The sequence below is a fragment of the Borostomias antarcticus genome, assembly GCF_949987555.1.
Source record: "Borostomias antarcticus genome assembly, chromosome: 2".
In the NCBI taxonomy this organism is placed as follows: domain Eukaryota; kingdom Metazoa; phylum Chordata; class Actinopteri; order Stomiiformes; family Stomiidae; genus Borostomias; species Borostomias antarcticus.
The window spans coordinates 6418165-6440664 of record NC_140235.1 but is presented as its reverse complement, the minus strand read 5'-3'; the positions used below and the strand labels follow the sequence as shown (position 1 = coordinate 6440664).

The window sequence follows — 22500 nt, the reverse complement described above, 5'->3', positions numbered from 1 at the left end:
CCGTATATATATAGGCTAATTAACTGTTGGAATTCTTAAGGCGTTTTTCGGGGTGCAGAGCAGGCCACGTTAGAAAGGAGGGTGTCGTCACAGTGCCTTTTTAAAGATAAGATTCTGAACAGGAGAGGGAGAAGATCAGGGTCTATTATTATGGTAATTCTACTTCTGGTTTCTACTTCCCTTGAATCACACTCACTCGCTTCTCCCACACGGCTTTAATTAAACCCAAATCAATAGTCCAGTGACGGTCTGACGGTATAGAGCATCACCCAGTAAGCAGCTGCTTCCTCGCCCTCTGGGCTACACAGGAGAGATGGAAACGGATAAAACGGCGAGCGGGCTTTTGATAAATGACAATCGCATTTTTATGGGACAGATCAATGAAGAGAGAGGCAGAAGAGCTTCTAAAAAGGCGTCATATTTTTAGGAAGAACAAAGAATGATACATTTAGAATAGTTTCGTTTTATTTGAGCCGGCCTCGTTTGAACAATCCCCCCTCCATGCATAATCACCAGTAAGCACCAGGATGTATAAATAGTGTTTTGTGCCCCCTGGTTATATTAAGCCATTAATGGCAACATATTAAACCATGAATAAGATGTTTACACCCATCAGCCTCAGTCTATCGACACCAGCGCTATCGGGGTTTATCTCATTACCCGGAGAGCGGACCGGTCGGGAGTGGGATTTGAACCCTGCTGTAGATGTGCATGTGTTTGAGTCCCAGCTGCCTCCACTGTCTGAGCCACAGTGTCCTGGACCGCAAGCAGGATTGATACCGAGCCTCCTTTACAGAACCTGCTTCCTCCGGCTCCAGCAGGACTGCAGCATATCATGATGAATGGGGAACCCGACACCCTGAAACACTATAGCCCTTTAACTAACACCCCGGAGGGGTTCATGAAGCTGATATGTGTATTTTATGGCTTTGTATAACATGACTCCCTTTCCCACACGGTGGGGAACTGTGTCTTTGACCTGAACGTTCATCCTGAACGCACAGTATCACGGGAAAGAACAGATCATTGGACCACGGACCGACTTCAGTCTGCGTGTTCTATAATCAGTCAGTCAGCCGGCCTGTCGTCTGGTTCCTTTCGGATCATGCGTCAGCTGTCAGCGTCTTTGTTTGCAGAACCACAGTGTTGTCGGTCTCTGTGTTAGCGGTGCTCAGAAGAGCAGAACCACAGCGTTGTTGGTCTCTGGTCCAAACGTCGCCGGTCCGTTACCGTTCTCCCTGTGCTGCATGGATCTCTGTCCTCCTCACACACACCCGCCCTCACTGCGACCTCTGAAACACGCACAGGTCAGCTGACCAGAAGCAGTCCACTTTAGATCAACTCCACCTGTAACGACATACGAACATCATGCGCGTTGAAACCCAGACGGTATCGGAAAGGTTTTTCCGACCAAACCTTCGCCACACCGAATCAGATGAACGTTACCTCCCGACGTGATCAAAGCATGGCTGGTGTTAGAGGGGCCGGTCCTGTTTCAGAGGTTTTAACACGTTTTTCCCCCCCTCTGTTAAGCATGCTCTCTCCCCCTCTCCCTTCTTTTCTTACCCTCTGTCAATCCATCGTTTCTTCCAGCTCCCCATCTCCCCAGGACTGCCCAGAGACGCCCACCTCCCAACTCTTCAGCCACAGCTAGCTAACCTCCTCTCTCCTCTCTGCTCCCTCCTTTTCTCCTCTCCTCCTCCTCCTCCTCCTCCCCCCCCCCCCACGTGACTAACGGTCTCCATGTCTCGCAGACGGCAGCAGCGAGCGCGGCGAGAAGGACGCCAGCAAGATCACCACCTACCCGCCGGGCGCCGTGCGCTTCGACTGCGACATGCGAGCCGTGCAGGTCAGCTGCGGGTTCCATCACTCCGGTAGGTCCGCCGCCGCCACGCGGCCACTTCCTGCCTGGCACGCCGCTGCCTCGCGGCCACTTCCTGGCTTCCTTTGATCTCTTCCTCTGTGGCGTTTGATCTCCAGAGGAGGGCTCTATTTCGGATTAGCCTATCCGGTGTTCTACATATCAAATGAGGAATGTGTGTATCGCCCGCTTGTCTGACCAAGGTCCCAGAATAGAAAAAATAAACATTTGGTTTTGGCGTTAAGCCTTTCTCAGGGTTCAGAACGAAGTTCAGCTTTTATCTTGTATAGACTTAATGTCTATACTTGTAATAAACCCCAAACCTGGAGATAAGATGTCTGTCTGGAGAGGATGACTTGACTGTATGAAGATGAGTAATGTAACACAGTACAGTAACGGGATCTCTGGTGGGGTCCGTTGAGGAGGCCCGGCACAGTGAGATGAGTGATGTCATGTTCTGGTTCTGTTCTGTAGTGGTTCTCATGGAGAACGGAGATGTGTGATGTCATGTTCTGGTTCTGGTTCTGTTCTGTAGTGGTTCTTATGGAGAACGGAGATGTGTACACGTTTGGTTACGGCCAGCATGGCCAGCTGGGACACGGAGACGTCAACTCAAGGTATTTACAACCATGTACAGTATTCACACATACACACACACACACACACACACACACACACACACACACACACACACACACACACACACTCTTCTCTACTTTCTCACACTCTCTTTCTTTGTCTACCTCTCTGTCTTGCTCTCTCTCTCTCTCTCCCTCACACACACACACACACACACACGGACCTAACTCCTGTCTCCTCTCCAGGGGTTCCCCCACCCTGGTGCAGGCTCTCCCAGGTCCTAGTGTCCAGGTGACGGCCGGCAGTAACCACACGGCCGTCCTGCTGGTGGACGGACAGGTCTTCACCTTCGGCAGTTTCTCGGTATGATGACACGTTTGTGTGTTTGTAATTTGTGTATCCTTTGAATCAACACTCCCTCCGTTGTACACTACGTTTTGCATATATCTCAATGTACTAAATGTACTGAAAAGCCTCATTACAAGACATATATCTGTTTCAATGTACAGCACATATACTGTATTATACATCTACATTAAATTCCCCCCCCCAAAAGGTGATTCTGATTTTGAAACACTGTCTACCTACCCACTACCGCGGTTTGTACCGACTTTGAAAATGCCTTGTCAAGTGTGATTTAATTCTGTGAGGCTTTCAGATGGCCCTCTGTAGTAGAGTAGATTTTGGGCCGCGTCTTGCGACACTCTTGCTAGACACAATTGAGGTTTTTCTTTACTGCGTGCAGCGTCCCAGGGAAACACAATGCCTTCTTACTCGTATTATGGTCCCTTTAATGTGTTCCTATTCCGTACACCTACTCCCCTTACAAGGTCCTGTTACAGACTTCCAGTTGGCTCTTTTGAGACGCAGCGTTGGGTAGTATCAGGTTGTGAAGCGTGATTGACCACAAGAGAGAGGAAGACGGGAGAGTGAGTATTTCTGTCCTGTCGCCGTTTACAGAAAGGGCAGCTGGGCCGGCCCATCCTGGACATGCCCTACTGGAACGCCAAGCCGTCCCCCATGCCCAACATCGGCGCCAAATACGGCCGCAAGGCAACCTGGATCGGCGCCAGCGGCGACCAGACCTTCCTGCGCATCGACGAGGCGCTCATCAACTCCCACGTCCTCGCCACCTCCGAGATCTTCGCTAGCAAACACATCATCGGTACGACAACAAAGCGTCACTGCGCACGGTTCACTAGGGGTTCACATCACCTGGGAAACACACTGACCAGGGGAATCCTGACCCAACAGGCTAAAGAGACGCAGTAGTTAGAATAATAACAATTATCTATTTTATTTATACATGGCATCATAGACGATTATCATAGTACTATTGGACTGTAGCTCAACTCATTCACAACTAATGTGTAGCACAACTAATGTCAGGCCCCTCCGTCAGTAGGCACCAAAACAATCACCACTCACTTGGCACAAGATAGTTTAGCTCATCGGGGTGAAGGAGGTTAAGAGTATCTGTGAAAACATTGGATTTAAACTCAGTTAAAACACTCAGGGGCATTGCTGGGGCAGTACTTATTTATCAACAGTGTTTCGGACGGTCCAGTAGATAGCTTTGCTTTTATCTGACCACCGTGTGTGCGTGTGTGCGTGTGTGCGTGTGTGTGTGTGTGTTACCCCAGGCCTGGTCCCTACCTCTGTCTCTGAGCCCCCTCCCTTCAAATGTCTGCTGATCAACAAGATGGACGGCAGCTGCCGCACGTTCAACGACTCAGAGCAGGAGGACCTGCAGGGCTTCGGCCTCTGTCTGGACCCCGTCTATGACGTCATCTGGAGGTCAGCGCACGCCCTCACTGGCTGATGGACATCAGCTGATTATCATAGCTTTTGATAGATTTTATGTTTGTAAAGCAACCTTGGGTCCCATGAAAGGCACTATATAAAATAAAGTTATTATTATTATTATTATTATTATTATATCCCCCCTCCTAACACATTTCATCTGGTCCCGACCTTCATATTATGGCTCATAGATCTCAGACCTGCCCTAAGACTGACTAAAAGCAGCTATACTAAAAGCATGCTACTCTGTTTATGTTATGAGTACATGCACGTCTTAGTTGTTTTAATGCACAAGCTACTTGGTCATCATTACCGTGAGAGGAGTTGTCCTGGTTTTATCGTCCCTGTAACCCGTCGACCCCACGGCGTCCTCCAGGTTCCTGCCAGCCTCCAGGGAAATGTGGTGCTACAACGCCGTGATCGCCGACGCCCGCGTGCCCTCGGCCTCCGACCTCCAGGCCCGCTGCTCCATCCTGAGCCCGGAGCTGGCCCTACCCTCCGGGTCCAACGCCACCACCACGCGCTCCCATGGGGCGCTGCACATCCTGGGTAACCAGGACCACGATAAACATCTCTCACTGGGCTTAGCTATTCTAATGCTTTAGTAGTGTTGTGAACTAGTTACATGATGATAACATTAAGTTCGAGTTTATATTTGTAAGTTCAAGTTTATTTGAAATATAATGGCATGATAATGGTCATTTGATATGCACTTTCAGTCACAATATAGCTGTGATGTTCCAATCATCAAGCTCCATGATGAGGTCATTCTGTGTGTGATCCTCTGAGAAAAACATTAATGGGTCTGCTAAAAATCCCAGACGTGTTTTACTGCTCGCCTGAGGGAAGTCGACATGCCCGCTCTGCCAGCCAGAGAAGATCCAATTCCTCTGCGGTCAAAACCATTGTACCTAGACCTTGGAACAAATTCTCCCTGACTTTTACTCTGCTGTCAATCTTCTCTCTCTCTCTCTCTCTCTCTCTCTCTCTCTCTCTCTCTCTCTCTCTTCTGTACAGTATACCTCTATCCCTGCTCTCTCTCTCTCTCTCTTGCTCTCTCTCGCTCTCGCGCTCTCTCTCTCTCTCTCTCTCTCTCTCTCTCTCTCTCTCTCTCTTTCACACAATACATTTGCCCCACTCCTTGCTGTCAAACTGTACTGCTGTCTCTGAAATGCTATCCGGCAGTGACAGCTCATCAAAATGTCAGAGAGATTTGTGCTTTTAGTAGGGAGTGGTTCATCTTTTAGTAGAAGTGATTCATCTCTCAGCTTTTGATTCGAGAAACAGATTCATGTATCTGATTCAGTGGGCTCTAGTTGTTGGACTACACTTAGGCAAATGGAAATATGTTCTTAAATCTTAAATAAACTGAGATGTCCATATTGTGTCAGTCGACATTCAAAATGATTTTGTCAGTTGATGCCACGCGCTAAACGGAACTGTGTTTGTGTTCCTTCCCCGTCAGGTTGCCTGGATACGCTGGCGGCCATGCAGGAGCTGAAAATGGGCGTGGCCAGCACCGAGGAGGAGACCCAGGCAGTGATGAAGGTCTACTCAAAGGAAGACTACAGCGTCGTCAACCGATTTGAGAGTGAGGGGACATGACCTAGTAGACACTTAGAACATTTTCCTGTACATAACTGGTATAGCACTCACTTAGTACTGACTTTTTGAGTGTTTTCAGTGCAGAATTAGTACACACTTAGTACACAATATGCACTTGGCACACTTTGTACTCTCTTAGTACAGATGAAGAGCAGTACATAGTACACATAGTAAGTACATAGTACACATGGTAATATCCAATCCTCCCAGTATCTAAATGGATTGATATGATTGCAATCATTCATAGTTGCACGCATCATTAAACGCTTAGAATGTGGTGATGCTTTGGATCCTAACACCTTCTTCTATTATGTCATAGGTCACGGGGGCGGCTGGGGTTATTCCGCCCACTCAGTGGAGGCCATTCGATTCTGCGCCGACGCTGACATCCTGCTGGGGGGGCTGGGCCTGTTCGGGGGGCGGGGCGAGTACACCGCCAAGATCAAGGTGAGAAAAGGGGCTCATGGGAAAAGAATACATATGATGTTATATCTCTATGGCTAGACACACGGCGAGCATCTAACATGCATTCATACATCGGCTGCATTGATTGGCTGTCTGATTGATTGTTTGATTGGCTGATTGATTAAATGATGAATGGGTCGGCTGACTGATTGTTGTGTTGTGTTTCTGCGCAGCTGTTTGAGTTGGGTCCTGACGGGGGCGACCATGAGACAGACGGGGACCTGCTGGCAGAGACGGACGTGCTGGCCTACGACTGCGCCGCCAGGTACGGGCTAGACCACTACAGCTCTGCACTACTCACCCCTGGTACGGGCTAGACCACTACAGCTCTGCACTATTCACCCCTGGTACGGGCTAGACCACTACAGCTCTGCACTATTCACCCCTGGTACGGGCTAGACCACTACAGCTCTGCACTATTCACCCCTGGTACGGGCTAGACCACTACAGCTCTGCACTATTCACCCCTGGTACGGGCTAGACCACTACAGCTCTGCACTACTTAACCCTGCATAGAGGTGGAGTGAGTGAGTGAGTGAGTGAGTGAGTGAGTGAGTGAGTGTGTGTTAAGTAAAGTAAAGTAAGTACTGTAGCCTAGAGAACCAATGGTTTTCGAGCCTAGTGGCCCATAGGGCAGGAGCCTATCTCCTGATTCCTTAGCATGAGGCAGCTTGATGTAGAAGTACACCCCTGGACATGACGCTAGTGTGTCACAGGGACTCACCCCCAATCCTACCCTTGATCCTGAGTGCCAAGCAGGGACCCTTTTTATAGTCTTTGGTATGACTCAGTTGGGGATCGAACCCCTTACTCTCTCAGGACGGACCCCCAAGGCCACTGGGCTGGTACTGTAGTAGCGACCGGTAGTAGAAGCGGTAATAGAAGCGGTAATAGAAGCGGTAGTAGAAGCGGTAGTAGAAGCGGTAATAGAAGCGGTAGTAGAAGCGGTAGTAGAAGCGGTAGTAGAAGCGGTAGTAGAAGCGGTAGTAGAAGCGGTAGTAGAAGCGGTAATAGAAGCGGTAGTAGAAGCGGTAGTAGAAGCGGTAATAGAAGCGGTAGTAGAAGCGGTAATAGAAGCGGTAGTAGAAGCGGTAAAAGAAGCGGTAGTAGAAGCGGTAGTAGAAGCGGTAATAGAAGTGGTAGTAGAAGCGGTAATAGAAGCGGTAGTAGAAGCGGTAATAGAAGCGGTAGTAGAAGCGGTAATAGAAGCGGTAGTAGAAGCGGTAAAAGAAGCGGTAGTAGAAGCGGTAGTAGCGACCGGTAGTAGAAGCGGTAGTAGCGACCGGTAGTAGAAGCGGTAGTAGAAGCGGTAGTAGTAGAAGCAGTAGTAGAAGCGGTAGTAGTAGAAGCGGTAGAAGCAGCGGTAGTAGAAGCGGTAGAAGCAGCGGTAGTAGAAGCGGTAGTAGAAGCGGTAATAGAAGCGGTAATAGAAGCGGTAGTAGAAGCGGTAATAGAAGCGGTAGTAGAAGCCGTAGTAGCGACCAGTAGTAGAAGCGGTAGTAGTAGAAGCGGTAGTAGAAGCGGTAGTAGAAGCGGTAGTAGAAGCGGTAGTAGAAGTGTACTTTATTGATCCCCGGGGGGAAATTGCACAACATAAGCTTCTGTCTCTCCTCTGGAGCCCTACGCTGTTGGACAGTGATTACCATAACGGAGCAAAGCCCTGGACGGATCTAGTTCAGGCCGGAGTCTCAAGGCATTAACCCCAGCTGTCAGGCTCCAATCACATGCTTTAAGACACGCACACGCACGCACACACAAGCAGACGCGCGCACACACACACACACACACACGCACACACACACACACACACAGAGCACTGCCACGACGCCAAGACACGATGTATTACCGTTTTTGTTTAAATGGTTCAAATGGTTAACCGGTGGTTATTAGTGGGTAAAATTAACTAGTGAGTGTTCCTCCTGACTGAACTGTATTCGTGTGTGTGTGTGTGTGTGTGTGTGTGTGTGTGTGTGTCTGTGTGTGTCTGTGTGTGTCTGTGTGTGTCTGTGTGTGTCTGTGTGTGTGTGTGTGTGTGTGTGTGTACTCTCCATAAGGAGGCTTGATGACCTCCTCAGGGAAGGTCTTTACACACCAGTTCCCATGTGCTAATGTTCGCCCGCCCCTCTCTCTCTCCGTACCCAGGGAGAAGTACGCCATGATGTTTGATGAGCCGGTGCTGCTCCAGCTGGGCTGGTGGTACGTGGCCTGGGCCCGGGTCTCTGGGCCCAGCTCTGACTGCGGCTCCCACGGGCAGGCCACCATCACCACCGACGACAGGTACCACTCCACTGGAGCGACCCGACGGGCTATTTACTGTTCTGTGAACGATGGTGTCGCTGTTTATCTGTAGCGCGTACAAACTGACAACAGCTGTAACGCAAGCAAACCCAGAGCTGTAGTACGGTTAGTCTGCAACACCGCTAGACCGGACACACAAGCTCGTAGTGAGCTGTGTTTGACCCTAGCTTCCTAGTGTGCTATAGCCTCAAGAGTATTGGATCTAGTAAGTAAGTACAGTAAGTAAGCCTTGTGAGAACCAATGTTTCTGGGGCCTAGTGGCCCATAGGGGCAGGAGCACATCTCCTGTTTCTGTAGCGTGAGGCAGCTTGATGTACAAGTACACCCCCTAGACATGACGCTAGGAGGCATCGGATACCATTTTTATAGTCTTTGGTATGACTCGGCCAGGGGTCGAACTCACGACCTCCCAATCTTGGAGCTAGTGCTGACAATGTATTAGACTGTGTAAAAACATCGATTTTAAAACTCAAGCAAAACACAGTGGGAGTGGCGTGTACTTGGCGAACATGTGTTTATTCTGATTCTGTTTCCAGCGTGGTCTTCCAGTTCAAGAGCTCCAAAAAGTCCAACAACGGCACGGATGTGAACGCGGGTCAGATACCTCAGCTGCTCTACAGGCAAGCGCCATTCTACTCACGCCTCATGGTTATCGGACGGCCGCCATTTTAAATTACATAACGTCAAGGATTCGCTACATCGGACCTTTCATGTTGTCTCTCCGCTCGTCCCCAGACTGCCGTCCAACGACGGAAATGCGGCCAAAGGGAAGCAGCAGACCAGCGAGCCGGTCCACATCCTCAAACGCTCCTTCGCTCGGACCGTCTCCGTGGTGAGTACTGGACCGGACCGCGTCCTCCCCCTGGGCACGGATGACGAACGGCGATATTTATGTATTCTGAACAGCTATTGCTGCACAGGATCTGAGGATGATGTATTAGGAGCAGAGCCAGGATACAGCAGCAGTAATGTGTGAATGTCTCTCTACTGTTTGTTCTTATCTTGTGTAGCGCTGCGACGCCTTGGTAAACATCTACCCTCCATCACCGGTTTCTCTCCGTCTTTCTTTCTCTCCCCTTCTCTCTCTCTCCCCCTCCTCTCTCTTTCTCTCTCTCTCTTTCTTTCTCCCCCCTTCTCTCTCTCTCCCTCTCTCTCTCTCTTTCTCTCCCCCTCCTCTCCCTCCCTCTTTCTCTCTCTCTCTCTCTCTCTCTCTCTCTCTCCCTCCCTCCCTCTCTCTCTCTTTCTCTCCCCCTCCTCTCCCTCCCTCTCTCTCTCTCTCTCTCTCTCTCTCTCTCTCTCTCTCCCTCCCTCTCTCCCTCTCTCTCTCTCCCTCTCTCCCTCCCTCCGTCCTCCCCCCCTCTCAGGAGTGTTTTGAGTCTCTTCTGAGCATCCTCCACTGGAGCTGGACCACGCTGGTCCTGGGTGTGGAGGAGCTGCGTGGTCTGAAGGGGTTCCAGTACACGGCCACCCTGCTGGACCTGGAGCGGCTGCGCTTCGTGGGGACCTGCTGCCTGCGGCTGCTCCGGGTCTACATCTGCGAGATCTTCCCCATCTCCGGTAGGCTTTCCAACGCAGGTACACAGACCCACACACACACACACACACACACACACACACACACACATACATATATATATATATATATACATACACACACACACATATATATATATACACACACACAAACACACACATATATATACACACACACACACACACACTGTACACACACACACACACGCGGGATTATGCATGCATAACATGTACGCACAGGCTCACACACGCATGCATGCACAGAATCTAACCCTTCCCCTCTGTGTGTGTGTGTGTGTGTGTGTGTGTGTGTGTGTGTGTGTGTGTGTGTGTGTGTGTGCGTGTGTGTGTGCGTGTGCGTGTGCGTGCGTGCATGCGTGCGCGTGCGCGTGTGTGTGCCTGTGTGCCACCGTCCCCAGCCAGCACCAAGGCGGTGGTGGAGGAGTCCAGCAAGCTGGCGGAGTGCGTGGGGAAGACGCGCAGCCTGCTGAAGAAGGTGCTGTCGGAGGGGATGGACAACTGCCTGACCAAGCTGGACAACGACCCGCAGGGATACCTGTCCCAACCGCTCACCCTGCTGGAGGCCGTGCTGCAGGAGTGCCACAACACCTTCACCGCCTGCTTCCACTCCTTCTACCCCACCCCCGCCCTGCAGTGGGCCTGTCTCTGTGACCTGCTCAACTGCCTGGACCAGGTGAGACGAGGGGGGAGACAGGGTTCCAACACTGCTTTTTGTTGTTGTTGTTTAAATTTTTATTTTTTAATTTTTTTATTAGGGATAGGACAGTGTAAGGACTGACAGGAAAGGTGGGAGAGAGAGAGAGAGAGAGGCGAAGACATGCAGCAAAGGGAGTGGGCCGGATTGAACGGACAGAATAATAATAATAATAATAATAATACATTTTAACTCAAAGTGCTATAAAACAAAGGTTAAAAACAACAATGTAGTACATTCATTCAGGCTCCCCATCCATTACACATCCAATACATCCACAACCAAGTCACATCCAACACATTAGTACAGTAATAGGTAATACAGTACTAAAAACATGATGCAAGTGTTCCACCACTTCTACCCCACCCACAGAGTAGAGAGGGGGAGAGGGTACTCTGGGAGAGGGGGGGTAGGCACTAGGACCATGTGAATGAAGAGTTTATGGGTTGATCTAGGACCGCCCCCCCCCCCCCCCCCCCGTTTATATGATGTGATTTATCATAAGGAGGTTATATAGAGGCTGTATAGAGGCTGTATAGAGGCTATCACAACAGGGACAAATGAATGTTGAAATGGTGGTCAGTGTGCTTTAACGCTGCCCGCTCCTCTCTCCAGGACATAGCGGAGGCCAACTTCCGCACGTCCAGCAGCCGCCTGCTGGCGGCGGTGATGTCGGCTCTGTGCAACACCTCGGTCAAGCTGACCTCCATCCTGCCCATCGCCTACGACGGCGAGGTGCTGCTGCGCTCGCTGGTCAAGCAGGTCAGCACGGAGAACGACTCCGCCCTGGCTCACCGCTTCCCCCTGCTGGTGGCTCACATGGAGAAGCTCAGTCACGTGAGTGTAGAAGGCTAGGCCCAGCTGTTACTACAGGTATTTATCTGCTGCTCTATTGGAGAAAAGCAGCTAGTGAGTATGAGTATAGAGCTCTAGATCTACATGTAGCTGTTACCAATGATAGTATAGAATATATAGAATTCATCTACTGTTTTGACAGTCCATCCACCAATGGAACTGCATACCTGCAATTCCTCCAGGCTAGTGCTGCAGAATCGTCCTCTCAGAATACGCTCTTACTTGTCAGTTTTAATAACGGTAATAAGGGCCGGATGATTAATACATTTCAAATCGAGATCGCGATTTGAAACGATACGATTAGCAAATCGCGAAGGCTGCGATATAAGTGGGAAAGGCGTCATCTCTGATCTATGTGCGTTGGAGCAGCAGAGCCGGAGATTGGAGGCCTTGTTCAGACAGAGTGTTAATGTAATTTCAAGTCATCACCCATGTGTTCACTCCAAAAATAGTTTTTCTGTTTTCCTACTTGACTGTTGTTCTAACTTTGTAGTTTGTTCTCATAGATCAGTCTGTTAAAACTACAAATTCTTCCTGTGTGATATCGCTTCCCTGTCCTCTTCATCCTGAAACTATGTCACTTCCTTTTTCACATTATAAACTATCTACCTCGTCCTCAAGTGAACCACACGAGCCCGGATTCACTTCCTGTGCTCTTGTCCGAATTTGCAGAATCGTAACATACTGTAGAATAAACTATTGTCTTTGTTTAAAACCAGCTTGACCGACCACTCAGCGTGTTCTTTGAAATCTAAACTAAACCAAGTAAGATTTTTCATTTACAAGAGCGCGGCCGTGGGTTTCAGTGCGCGAGGCGCACCGCACTGCTTTGAAAAGAGCAGCTTGCGAACGTGATGCAGCAATGTCTAAAACGACAACGCCGTCTACTCTCGCTGGCTAGCTTGCATACACGTACAAACTTGGATGCTACAATAGCTACAAGTTAAATTATATCGAGAACAATAGGTTGATTCAATTCAGAATGTGAAATAGTGACCCCAACCTCAGCAGGGTATGAATGAGGGTATGAATATAGATAGAACCTGTTCAATTGCAGCTTGATCTCGGGTTGAATAATGTTAACGTTAACAATGTCCAAAAGCCTTTCTGCTTGGCCGCTTTTCTCTTTTTCTCCTAATAAAGTGATATCGCACAAAGATTGAAATCGTAATCTGTCAGAAAAATCACAGATATTTTCTCCAAATCATCCTGCCATAATTAATATGTACAATACAGAACAATGTTAGCCACACCAGGTGAAAGGATACATTAAAAGTTAGTGTTATATTACCATGCCAACCTGACGTGGAAACATGACCGCGTCTCCTCTAACCCCCCTGCAGACGGAGGAGAACCTGATGGGGATGACCAGCTTCCGGGAGGTTCTGGAGAAGATGCTGGTGATTGTGGTTCTGCCCGTGAGGAAGAGCTTGAGGAAGGAGCTGGAGCTGTTCTCCCCTCACCTGGTGTCCAACACCTGTGGCCTGCTGGCCTCCATCGTCTCCGAGCTCACCGCCTCCGCCCTGGGCTCTGAGGTGAGGGGACGCGTGCACGCGCGCCCGCACACACACACGCACACGCTTGCACACACACACACACACACACGCATGCACGCTCGCACACACACACACATGCACACGCTTGCACACACACACACGCATGCACGCTCGCACACACACACACACACGCGCACGCACGCATGCACACACACACACATACAGTACACACAGGCACGCTCGCACACACACACACAAACACACACGCTCGCGCACACAGACACACGCACGCTCCCCCAGGAAATTTGGGGCATTAAAAGCTTCACTTCCTGCATTCTGGTGAATTTTCTATGCGCTAATGTGTGCTGGATTAGCTTGTCTGCCTAACTATATTATCCTACATTATCCAATTTCATTGTGTTTATTTATTTTCAAATAACAAACAGCCTAGAACATTTGTGAGGGCACATCAAGGCACTGTGACTATAATGTAGTTTATAATGTCGGGTCAAACATAGACCAGCGGTTTTATAGGTTTTATTTGACTGAATGGAGAAGAGGCTCCTGGCTCTGTTCCATGACCTGAGCTTGACCTTGACCTTGACCTTGAGCTCTGTTGTTATGGCCGCTACCGCGGCGTGAGGATGTGTTACCAACTGAATGGAAAACAGGTCGCACAGGAACAATTACTGTATGTGCACCCGCATGCTCCCAATTATATTTTGAGGTTGCACGGATTAAATTACAACATAAATCACTGGAAAACAAAAAAATAGTACCAACTACACAAATTGTGTGCAGGTTGGCAGGTCGCAAGTGTTTTTTCTGTCGAGAGCTGGAGGTGACATGAAATTTGACCGAGGTGTCCGCCTCGTAATTCTCTATACAGGAAAAACCCTGCATTGTAGTCAGTGTCTCAATCAAATCTAGTTCTATTCCTGGATCAAGTGGGAAGGAAATTGAATTAACCCACGATTGTGTCTGAATAGAATTAGAGCTGACTGGGATCTATGAATAGGGCTGTGTGCTGGTGGGAGGACATGTCGGTCTGTCTTCTCCACAGCCTAATTGCTCTTCCTTGTGTCTGTGCTTTGTTTATATGAATCAAATGGCAAAAGTCACCAACCACAGAGAGGGGCGGAGAAATTAGAAAAGAGACAGATTTATTTCAGGCTGGCATCAACTTTGACCGTTTCTTTTGCTTGTGTTCTATACCGTGTGCTGGCTGCAGTACAGTGAGATTGTCATAGAATTTACAACTGGCCTCAAGACCTTTCTATTCCAAACACCTTAAACCTTTGTCCAACCGTTCACATAGCTGTGCTAACCTACAGGATGGCCTCCAGGAGGCCATACACCTAGAAATCTGTCTACACCAGAATAACCATCCTTTGTCCCTTTGTCCCTTTGTCTCCAAGAAATTGTCGCCTTTTCCCATGTCACGTCTGTATTCTCGGCCACGCCTGCCATTTCATATGACGTACAATGGATTAGCCAATCACATCCTGGAAGCGCCGTACCTGTGTTTTGCTTGAATATAAGGCAGCGCAAGATCAGGAGGCTTCACTTCTTTGGATGAACCACTCGTGCGTTGTCCGGAAGTCCTTGCGCTCGTATGTTTTCTCAATAAACCAGACTTAACCTGTTTGATGCGAATCTTGGTAAATCCTTTTTGACTAGATCAGTTGAAATCCATGACAAGATGTACGGTATTATTTGTGTAATTTGTACATAGAGCATGATCTTGGAGTCGGCAGCAACATTTCACTGTGACTGTACACCGTACATTACATATGACGAATGAAGGAATCTTGAAATCGAGTGTGTCATCAAGACGTCATGAAGAGGAGACTATGGTGTCATAATGGTATCATAATTGTACATATCCGTCATAATTTTCCAAACAGTGAGACGACGTAACAGGATGAACAGACTTGGTTTAGCTGTTTGTTTAGCTGAGCAACAAGATCGTCTCTGTATCTGTCCTCCATCTGTCTCGCTCACTCACTCTCCACTCGTCTACCCATCACTCCATCACTCACTCTCTCCGTTTGTCAACTCATCCATTTTCCGCCTGCGGGATTCTGGACTCTCGCTCCGTCGCCTCAGCAACCGTCGTCCCGGTGACCGCCGTCCTAGCCTGACACTTGCCATTCTCGTTGTCAAGGAAACAGCTATTCTTCCTTTAAGGAGGTGGATATCCTACCCTGTAACCACGGCTGCCTCTCTCTGCTGGCCAGCTAGCCGTGACGTCTTACAGTACAAATAACCAGGGGGCAAATACCAGCCTGTTCAAGCAGATCCTAACAACATTACTACATCGGTCTGGTGGTGTTACTGTGTCTGGATGAGGGAAGTGAAGGGAGGGCATGATTTGATTAGGTCTCAGCCATTGTCTCCATAATGCCCTGATTATATTGAACCTGACTCGCTTTTGCCCTCTTGTGGTGGTAGCTGACATGCCTCTGATTCCAAGATGGCCGCCGCATCACACTGTATATAGCTGAATCCCAATCTGAGTGCGCAAACCACCCTTGTGGCCCCTCGCACTTGCGGCCTGAGGCCTGAGCACTTAAATGACGTCAGCTGGAAGGGCCAGAGGGTGCAGGGCCGTGAATTAAATGGGACAGCACTTCCAGCTGCGCGCCAACGATTCCCAAGCCAGTTTAGCTCAATTCCCCTCCCACTTTGTTTTCATTGGCTGCTGCGTCCCTCCGAGGCAGAGGCTGCTCTGACGCGCTCCTCAGCTCTCTGCTCGGCTCTGCAAATTGACCGACTGACGTCTGTTTTAATTAAATAATATATAAATAAATATATATTAAAAAATTATGTTGGGTGGGATATGTTTGCAGCAAGTGGATTTCAAGATCAATGTGGTGTTATCGGCAAATGTCATCATTTATGTGTGATGCACTCGGATCATGACTCGGATGCACTCAAGCACTGTGTCACATGAGACGCGGTGGACTGTGGGTATTTTCTGATCCTAAGTCCGCGAAATTGCGGACTTTCGGTAAGTGCGGTTAAAGTGCGCAAAATGGCGGCAGTGGCGCACTTGTGGACCTAGCAATTCCGTTTTGGGACTACCCTGAGCCCTTGTGGACTTAGCGGGAACGCGCATGTAAGGCCACAAGGCCGCGAGTGCTCAGCACTTTCGCCTAAGTGCGCGATTTGGGATTCAGCTTATATCACTCTCAAAAACGCAACAGTGGTACACATTCATTCTGCTGCTACTGTACAGTACCTGTCATGGCCTTCAGCCTTAACATTAAGGGTATTTTAACGGTTGAACAACACTGGATGAGACATCTTTTGTATCATCTCTCCAACAATGGGCTATATGCACAACTCCAGTACTTCCTGAAATTAGACATGCTTCTCCATTTCCTTTCCTACACTATTGGATGAAATGATTATTCAGGTGTGCCTGATCATTGTGCTGCAGTCAGACACACCCGATTAATCACTTCATCCAATAGTGTAGGACAGGAAATGGAGAAGCATGTCTAATTTCAGGAAGTACTGGAGTTGTGCATATAGCCTATTCTGTGGCCATGACCTTTGCTGACCCAAGCCTCGGCTCCATCTCCCTACTGTATATATGGACGGCCTCAACTCCCTCCACTTTGACATGCCCACCCACGATATCACCTCTCCATCCCAACCTCCTGCCAACCTGCTGCTCTCTCGTTCCCCAGGTGGACGGTCTGAACTCGCTTCACTCTGTCAAGTCCACCCCCAACCGCTTCACCAAGACCAGCCAGGGGCGGAGCTGGAACACGGGCAACGGCTCGCCGGACGCCATCTGCATGACGGTGGACAAGCCCGGCGTTGTGCTGGTGGGCTTCTGCGTCTACGGGGGAGGGGGCATCCACGAGTACGAGCTGGAGGTGCTCGCCGACGACGTGAGTTGTGTGTTTCGCTCTGAGTGTCTTATGAATCCTGCCTCTGAGTGTCTTATGAATCCTGCCTCTGAGTGTCTTATGAATCCTGCCTCTGAGTGTCTTATGAATCCTGCCTCTGAGTGTCTTATTAATCCGACCCCCGATTGCGTCGTGGATAAATAGGCATCTGTCCATGATTGTACGTTTTCAGATATGCATTTTAAATACTACCTCTCTTCCTGTCCCTCTCTCATACTCTTTCCTTTTATCCTCCTTCCCCTCTCCCCCCCCCCTCTTTCCTCCACCTCTCTCCTCCTCCCTCTCCTCTCCCCCCCTCTCCTCCCCCCCTCTCCTCCTACCTCTCCTCTCCTCTCCTCCCTCCCGCCCCCCCCTCCTCTCATCTCCCTCTCTCCTCCTCCCTCTCCCCCCTCCCCCCTCTCTCATCCCTCTCTCCTCCCTCCCCTCTCCTCCCTCCCCTCTCTCCTCCTCCCTCCCCTCTCCTCCCCCTCTCTCCTCCCCCCTCTCTCCTCCTCCCTCCTCTCTCCTCCCTCCTCTCTCCTCCCCCCTCTCTCCTCACCCCTCTCTCCTCCCCCAGGCCCAGACGGACCATCCCGGAGACTCTGCCCACTCCCACAGGTGGACGTCTCTGGAGCTGGTGAAGGGGACCTACAGCACCGACGACTCCCCCAGCGACATCGCTGAGATCCGGCTGGACAAGGCCGTGCCCCTCAAGGTACGTGTGTGTGTGTGTGTCTGTGTGTGTGTGTGTCTGTGTGTGTGTCAGTATGCCGTGTGTGTGTGTGTGTGTGTGCGCACCCACATTGTCAGGGTCAGTCAGGGTCAGGGTCGTGTCAGTGTTGTGTTGTTGCTCTGTTATCTGACCGGTGTGTCGCTCGGCCACAGGAGTGTGTGAAATACGCCGTCCGCCTGCGTAACTATGGCAGCCGGACAGCCAATGGGGACGGAGGGATGACCACGGTCCAGTGCTCCGACGGCGTGTCCTTCACATTCAGCACCTGCAGCCTGAGCAGCAACGGGACCAACCAGACCAGAGGACAGATTCCTCAGATACTCTACTACAGGTGGGAAACACACACACACGCACGCACGCGCACACACACACACTCACAGAACACACATGCTCTCTCTCTCACACACACACGCACACACACACACACACACATACACACACACACACACACACACACACTCACAGAACACACATGCTCTCTCTCTCTCTCACACACACACACACACACAAGTACACACCCACTCACAGAACACACATGCTCTCTCACACGCGTGCACACACACACACACACACACACACACACACACACACTCACAGAACACACACGCTCTCTCTCTCACACACACACACACACACACACACACACACACACACACACACACACACACACACACACACACACACACACACACACACACACACACACACTCGGGTCCATTCGGTGTGTGTGTAACCCTGCATGCGTGCGTGTGTGTGTAGGAGTGAGTATGACGGGGACCTGCAGTCCCAGCTGCTGAGCAAGGCCAACGAGGAGGATAAGAACTGCAGCAGAGCCCTGTCTGTGGTCAGCGCCGTGGTCAGGGCCGCCAAAGACCTGCTGCACCGGGCCTTCGCCGTCGACGGTACGGACCGGACCGCTCCACGGCTGTGTGTGTGTGTGTGTGTGTGTGAGAGAGACGTGTATGAACGAGTGTATTATGGAGAGAGTGTTTTTGTGATCTGTCTCTGTGGGATTGAACCTGGTTGTACGCGTGTGTGTGTGTGTGTTTGTGTGTGTGTGTTAGATGATAGATCTCCATCTGTGTGATCTATCTTTGTGATTGATGTATCATTGATCATTGTGCTTCATCTGTATGTGACTGAAACTGTGTGTGTGTGCGTGTGTGTGAGAGATGAGAAAATCTATCTATCTGTGTGATCAATCTTTGTGATTGATTCCTTGTCGTGATTTATCTGCATATGACTGAACCCGTGTGTGCGCGTGTGTGCGCGTGTGTGCGCGTGTGTGTGCGTGTGTGTGTGCGTGTGTGCGTGTGTGCGTGTGTGTGCGTCTCCACGTCTCCTCAGCAGAGGACATCCCTGAGCTGCTGAGCTCGTCCAGCCTGTTCTCCATGCTGCTGCCCCTCATCCTGGCCTACATCGGCCCCGTGGCCGCCTCCGTGCCCAAGGTGAGTGGGGAGAGAGGTCCGCCCGCCTGACCAACCACAGACAAGCTCATTCTCACTGTGCTTGGATGGCATCTGTCTTCCTCTATGGCAGTGGTTCCCAAACGTTTTCAATCAGGCCCCACTTGGGTAATTGGAAATATTTTCAGGCCCCACCTATATTGGTAGAATTAATTATAGGCTATTGTACAAACATGGCATTTCCTTTACTACTAATAACAAGTGACAAAGATCCAATTTTAGTTTTATATTTTATTCAAAAATGAATAAATTTGGCCACTTTGGCTAATTAGGCCTCAAACCCAAATAATAATAATTTAAATAATATATTAATCAAAATTAGCTTTTTTTTCGTCTTTTTTTCCACGCCCCACCTGCAGTACCTACGCGCCCCACTAGGGGGGCACACCCCACAATTTGGGAAACACTGCTCTATGGGAAGGTCCTAAACATGCCCTTTAGTATTTTTTTTATATATATGATTATTAATTAGAAATATTCTCTTATTTTGTCCATCAGGCGGCGGTGGAGGTGTTTGGTCTGGTCCAGGAGCTGCTTCCTGCCGTCTCGGCCCTCAATCAGAAGTATGCCCCGCCCGCGTTCAACCCCAACCAATCAACGGACAGCACCACGGGCAACCAGCCGGAGCAGGGCCTATCGGCTTGCACTACCTCCAGCCACTATTCCGTGATCGAGAGCGACCACCCCTACAAGCAGGCTGGGGTCACCCAGTACAGGGTAGGGCATCTCCTGCTACTGTAGCTGCATGGACTACGATGGTGGTCACCTGTTCTGGTGTACAGCAGCTATGTGTCCTGGGCAGGTTGTTAAGGCAGTCGAAAGTACAAAACTTCTTGGTGTCTGGTGTGTAAACAACAAAAAAGCTACTTCTTACCTGCCTACTTGGACTCATGACCTCATGAAGAAAGACCCGGTTCTTCTAATAGGGGAGGAGAACAGGGGAGGATGGAGGAGAGAACCGGGTGCTGCTCAAGGAAGGATTCTTGCATTCGTGCCTCAACTTCTCCTCCTTCACCTCTCTCTCTCTCTCTCTCTCTCTCTCTTTCTCTCTCTCTCTCTCTCTCTCTCCCCCCCTCTCTCTCTCTCTCTCTCTCCCCCCCTCTCTCTCTCCCTCTCTCTCTCTCTCTCTCCCCCCCTCTCTCTCTCCCTCTCTCCCTCTCGCTCTCTCTCTCTCTCTCCCTCTCTCTCTGTCTCTCTCTCTCTCTCCCTCTCTCTCTCTCTCTCTCTCTCTCTGTCTCTCTCCCTCCCTCTCCCTCTCCCTCTCCCTCTCCCTCTCCCTCTCCCTCTCCCTCCCTCCCTCCCTCCCTCCCTCAGGTGTCGTTCCCTGACTGCGTGCGCTGGACCACCATCGAGTTCGACCCCCAGTGTGGGACGGCCCAGCCAGAGGACGTGCTCCGCCTCCTCATCCCCAACCGCTCGCTGCACCTGTCCAGCCTGGGCGGAGCCAAGCCCGTGGCCCACGACAGCATCAACACCTGGACCGAGCTCAAGAAGTTCTCCGGGGCGGCGGGCTGGCCCACCACCGTCCTGGTTCTGCCTGGTGAGACTGGGAGGGAAACCTACAAAACCTAGAGAGATGCTTACCTGGGGTCAACAGTAGATGGTTCTAGAAGGCTCTATGTGCCCTAAAAGGCCCTAACTTACTGTGGTTATTTCACTATCAAATGTGGCCTAGACAGAGGTTACTTAGGGTGAAACTACTTCAATGGCTAAACCCGCAACAAATTGCAGTACGGTTTTTCAAACCGATCTGAGTACCAAGTACATCCTCTTAATGATTGTTTGTTGTACAATATTGCCACTTAAACTGGCAAATAGTTTTCATTGGACGTTTTCATCATAGGTGGTCTACAGTCATTAGTCGTCCAAAATTCTCTCTTTCGATCTGTGGTGAAAGTCAAGAACTTTGTCTGCGTCAGGCAACGCGTTATCATGGCCAGTATTCAGTGCAAATGTGTATATGGATCTTCACCAGTCAGTCCGTATTGATCTGTGTGACACTGGGGGCCTGGTGTCCTAATCCCTTCAGTGAGCAGCTCTACTAAGCCAGCTGCCTTTCATCCATTCCTTCACTCATCCGTAGTTACTGTATAAGGGGGGGCAGTGTAATGAGCAGCCCCACTCTAATATAGCATGAAGCCTGGTTAGCCTCGTTAGAGTGGAAGAGTTATACTTGACCAAATACCAATTGTCATTCTGATGGTCTGTAGACATGCCTACAGAAGTACAAACCAGGCTTACGAATAAGGACCTACATTAGAAACTGAGGTTTCCATGCCCACCGACCGTATCTCTGTTTCGTTGGCTGTCAAATAAACAACACCTTGGTCCCCAGGCAACGAAGCCCTGTTCTCTTTGGAGACCGCCTCCGACTACGTGAAAGATGAGAAGGCCTGTTTCTACGGTTTCAAGTGTGTCGCTGTTGGATACGAGTTCAACCCCGGGCCAGACGAGGTAAAAAAGGAGCCGGTGTCCTGTAGGATATAGGATGTACTGTAGGATGTAGGATATAGGATGCACTGTGGGATGTAGGATGTACTGTAGGATGTACTGTAGGATGTACTGTAGGATGTAGGATGTACTGTAGGATGTACTGTAGTATGTAGGATGTACTGTAGGATGTAGGATGTACTGTAGGATGTAGGATATAGGATGCACTGTGGGATGTACTGTAGTATGTAGGATGTACTGTAGGATGTAGGATGTACTGTAGGATGTACTGTAGGATGTAGGATGTACTGTAGGATGTACTGTAGGATATAGGATGTACTGTAGGATGTACTGTAGGATGTAGGATGTACTGTAGGATGTAGGATGTACTGTAGGATGTAGGATATAGGATGTACTGTAGGATGTAGGATGTACTGTAGGATGTAGGATGTACTGTAGGATGTACTGTAGGATGTAGGATGTACTGCAGGATGTAGGATGTACACGTAATGAAGTGCTTTGAGCCCGAGTGATGATCAATCATCATGTATCAATGAAATGGATATTGTCGAGTGTAAATGTCTTTTGTATTCACTCGTGTGCGTGTGCGTGTGCGTGTGCGTGTGTGTGTGTGTGTGTGCTTGCTCCAGGGTATCATCCAGCTGGAGAAGGAGCTGGCCTACCTGGGCAGTGTGTGTGCTGCTGCCCTCATGAAGAAAGACCTGGCTCTCCCCATAGGTAAGAAAGACCTGGCTCTCC

The 22500-nt window shown here is 49.8% G+C and overlaps 1 protein-coding gene across 1 annotated transcript in view; it reads left to right on the top strand.

Moving 5' to 3' along the window:
- Positions 1 to 22500, top strand: part of mycbp2 (MYC binding protein 2) — a gene marked incomplete at its 5' end in the record, with an annotated part of 100424 nt that overhangs the window by 39783 nt on the left and 38141 nt on the right. Inside the window, 25 exons of the mRNA XM_084461239.1 lie at positions 1755 to 1874; positions 2397 to 2478; positions 2686 to 2803; positions 3401 to 3605; positions 4084 to 4237; positions 4620 to 4792; positions 5709 to 5834; positions 6168 to 6295; positions 6487 to 6578; positions 8456 to 8590; positions 9148 to 9231; positions 9347 to 9443; positions 9976 to 10168; positions 10564 to 10838; positions 11475 to 11696; positions 13058 to 13249; positions 16909 to 17115; positions 17690 to 17827; positions 17998 to 18176; positions 18605 to 18747; positions 19196 to 19293; positions 19810 to 20028; positions 20626 to 20851; positions 21647 to 21765; positions 22392 to 22479. Of these exons, the coding sequence (XP_084317365.1) occupies positions 1755 to 1874; positions 2397 to 2478; positions 2686 to 2803; positions 3401 to 3605; positions 4084 to 4237; positions 4620 to 4792; positions 5709 to 5834; positions 6168 to 6295; positions 6487 to 6578; positions 8456 to 8590; positions 9148 to 9231; positions 9347 to 9443; positions 9976 to 10168; positions 10564 to 10838; positions 11475 to 11696; positions 13058 to 13249; positions 16909 to 17115; positions 17690 to 17827; positions 17998 to 18176; positions 18605 to 18747; positions 19196 to 19293; positions 19810 to 20028; positions 20626 to 20851; positions 21647 to 21765; positions 22392 to 22479 (3813 nt within the window). The remainder of the gene's footprint in view (positions 1 to 1754; positions 1875 to 2396; positions 2479 to 2685; positions 2804 to 3400; positions 3606 to 4083; positions 4238 to 4619; positions 4793 to 5708; positions 5835 to 6167; positions 6296 to 6486; positions 6579 to 8455; positions 8591 to 9147; positions 9232 to 9346; positions 9444 to 9975; positions 10169 to 10563; positions 10839 to 11474; positions 11697 to 13057; positions 13250 to 16908; positions 17116 to 17689; positions 17828 to 17997; positions 18177 to 18604; positions 18748 to 19195; positions 19294 to 19809; positions 20029 to 20625; positions 20852 to 21646; positions 21766 to 22391; positions 22480 to 22500) is intronic.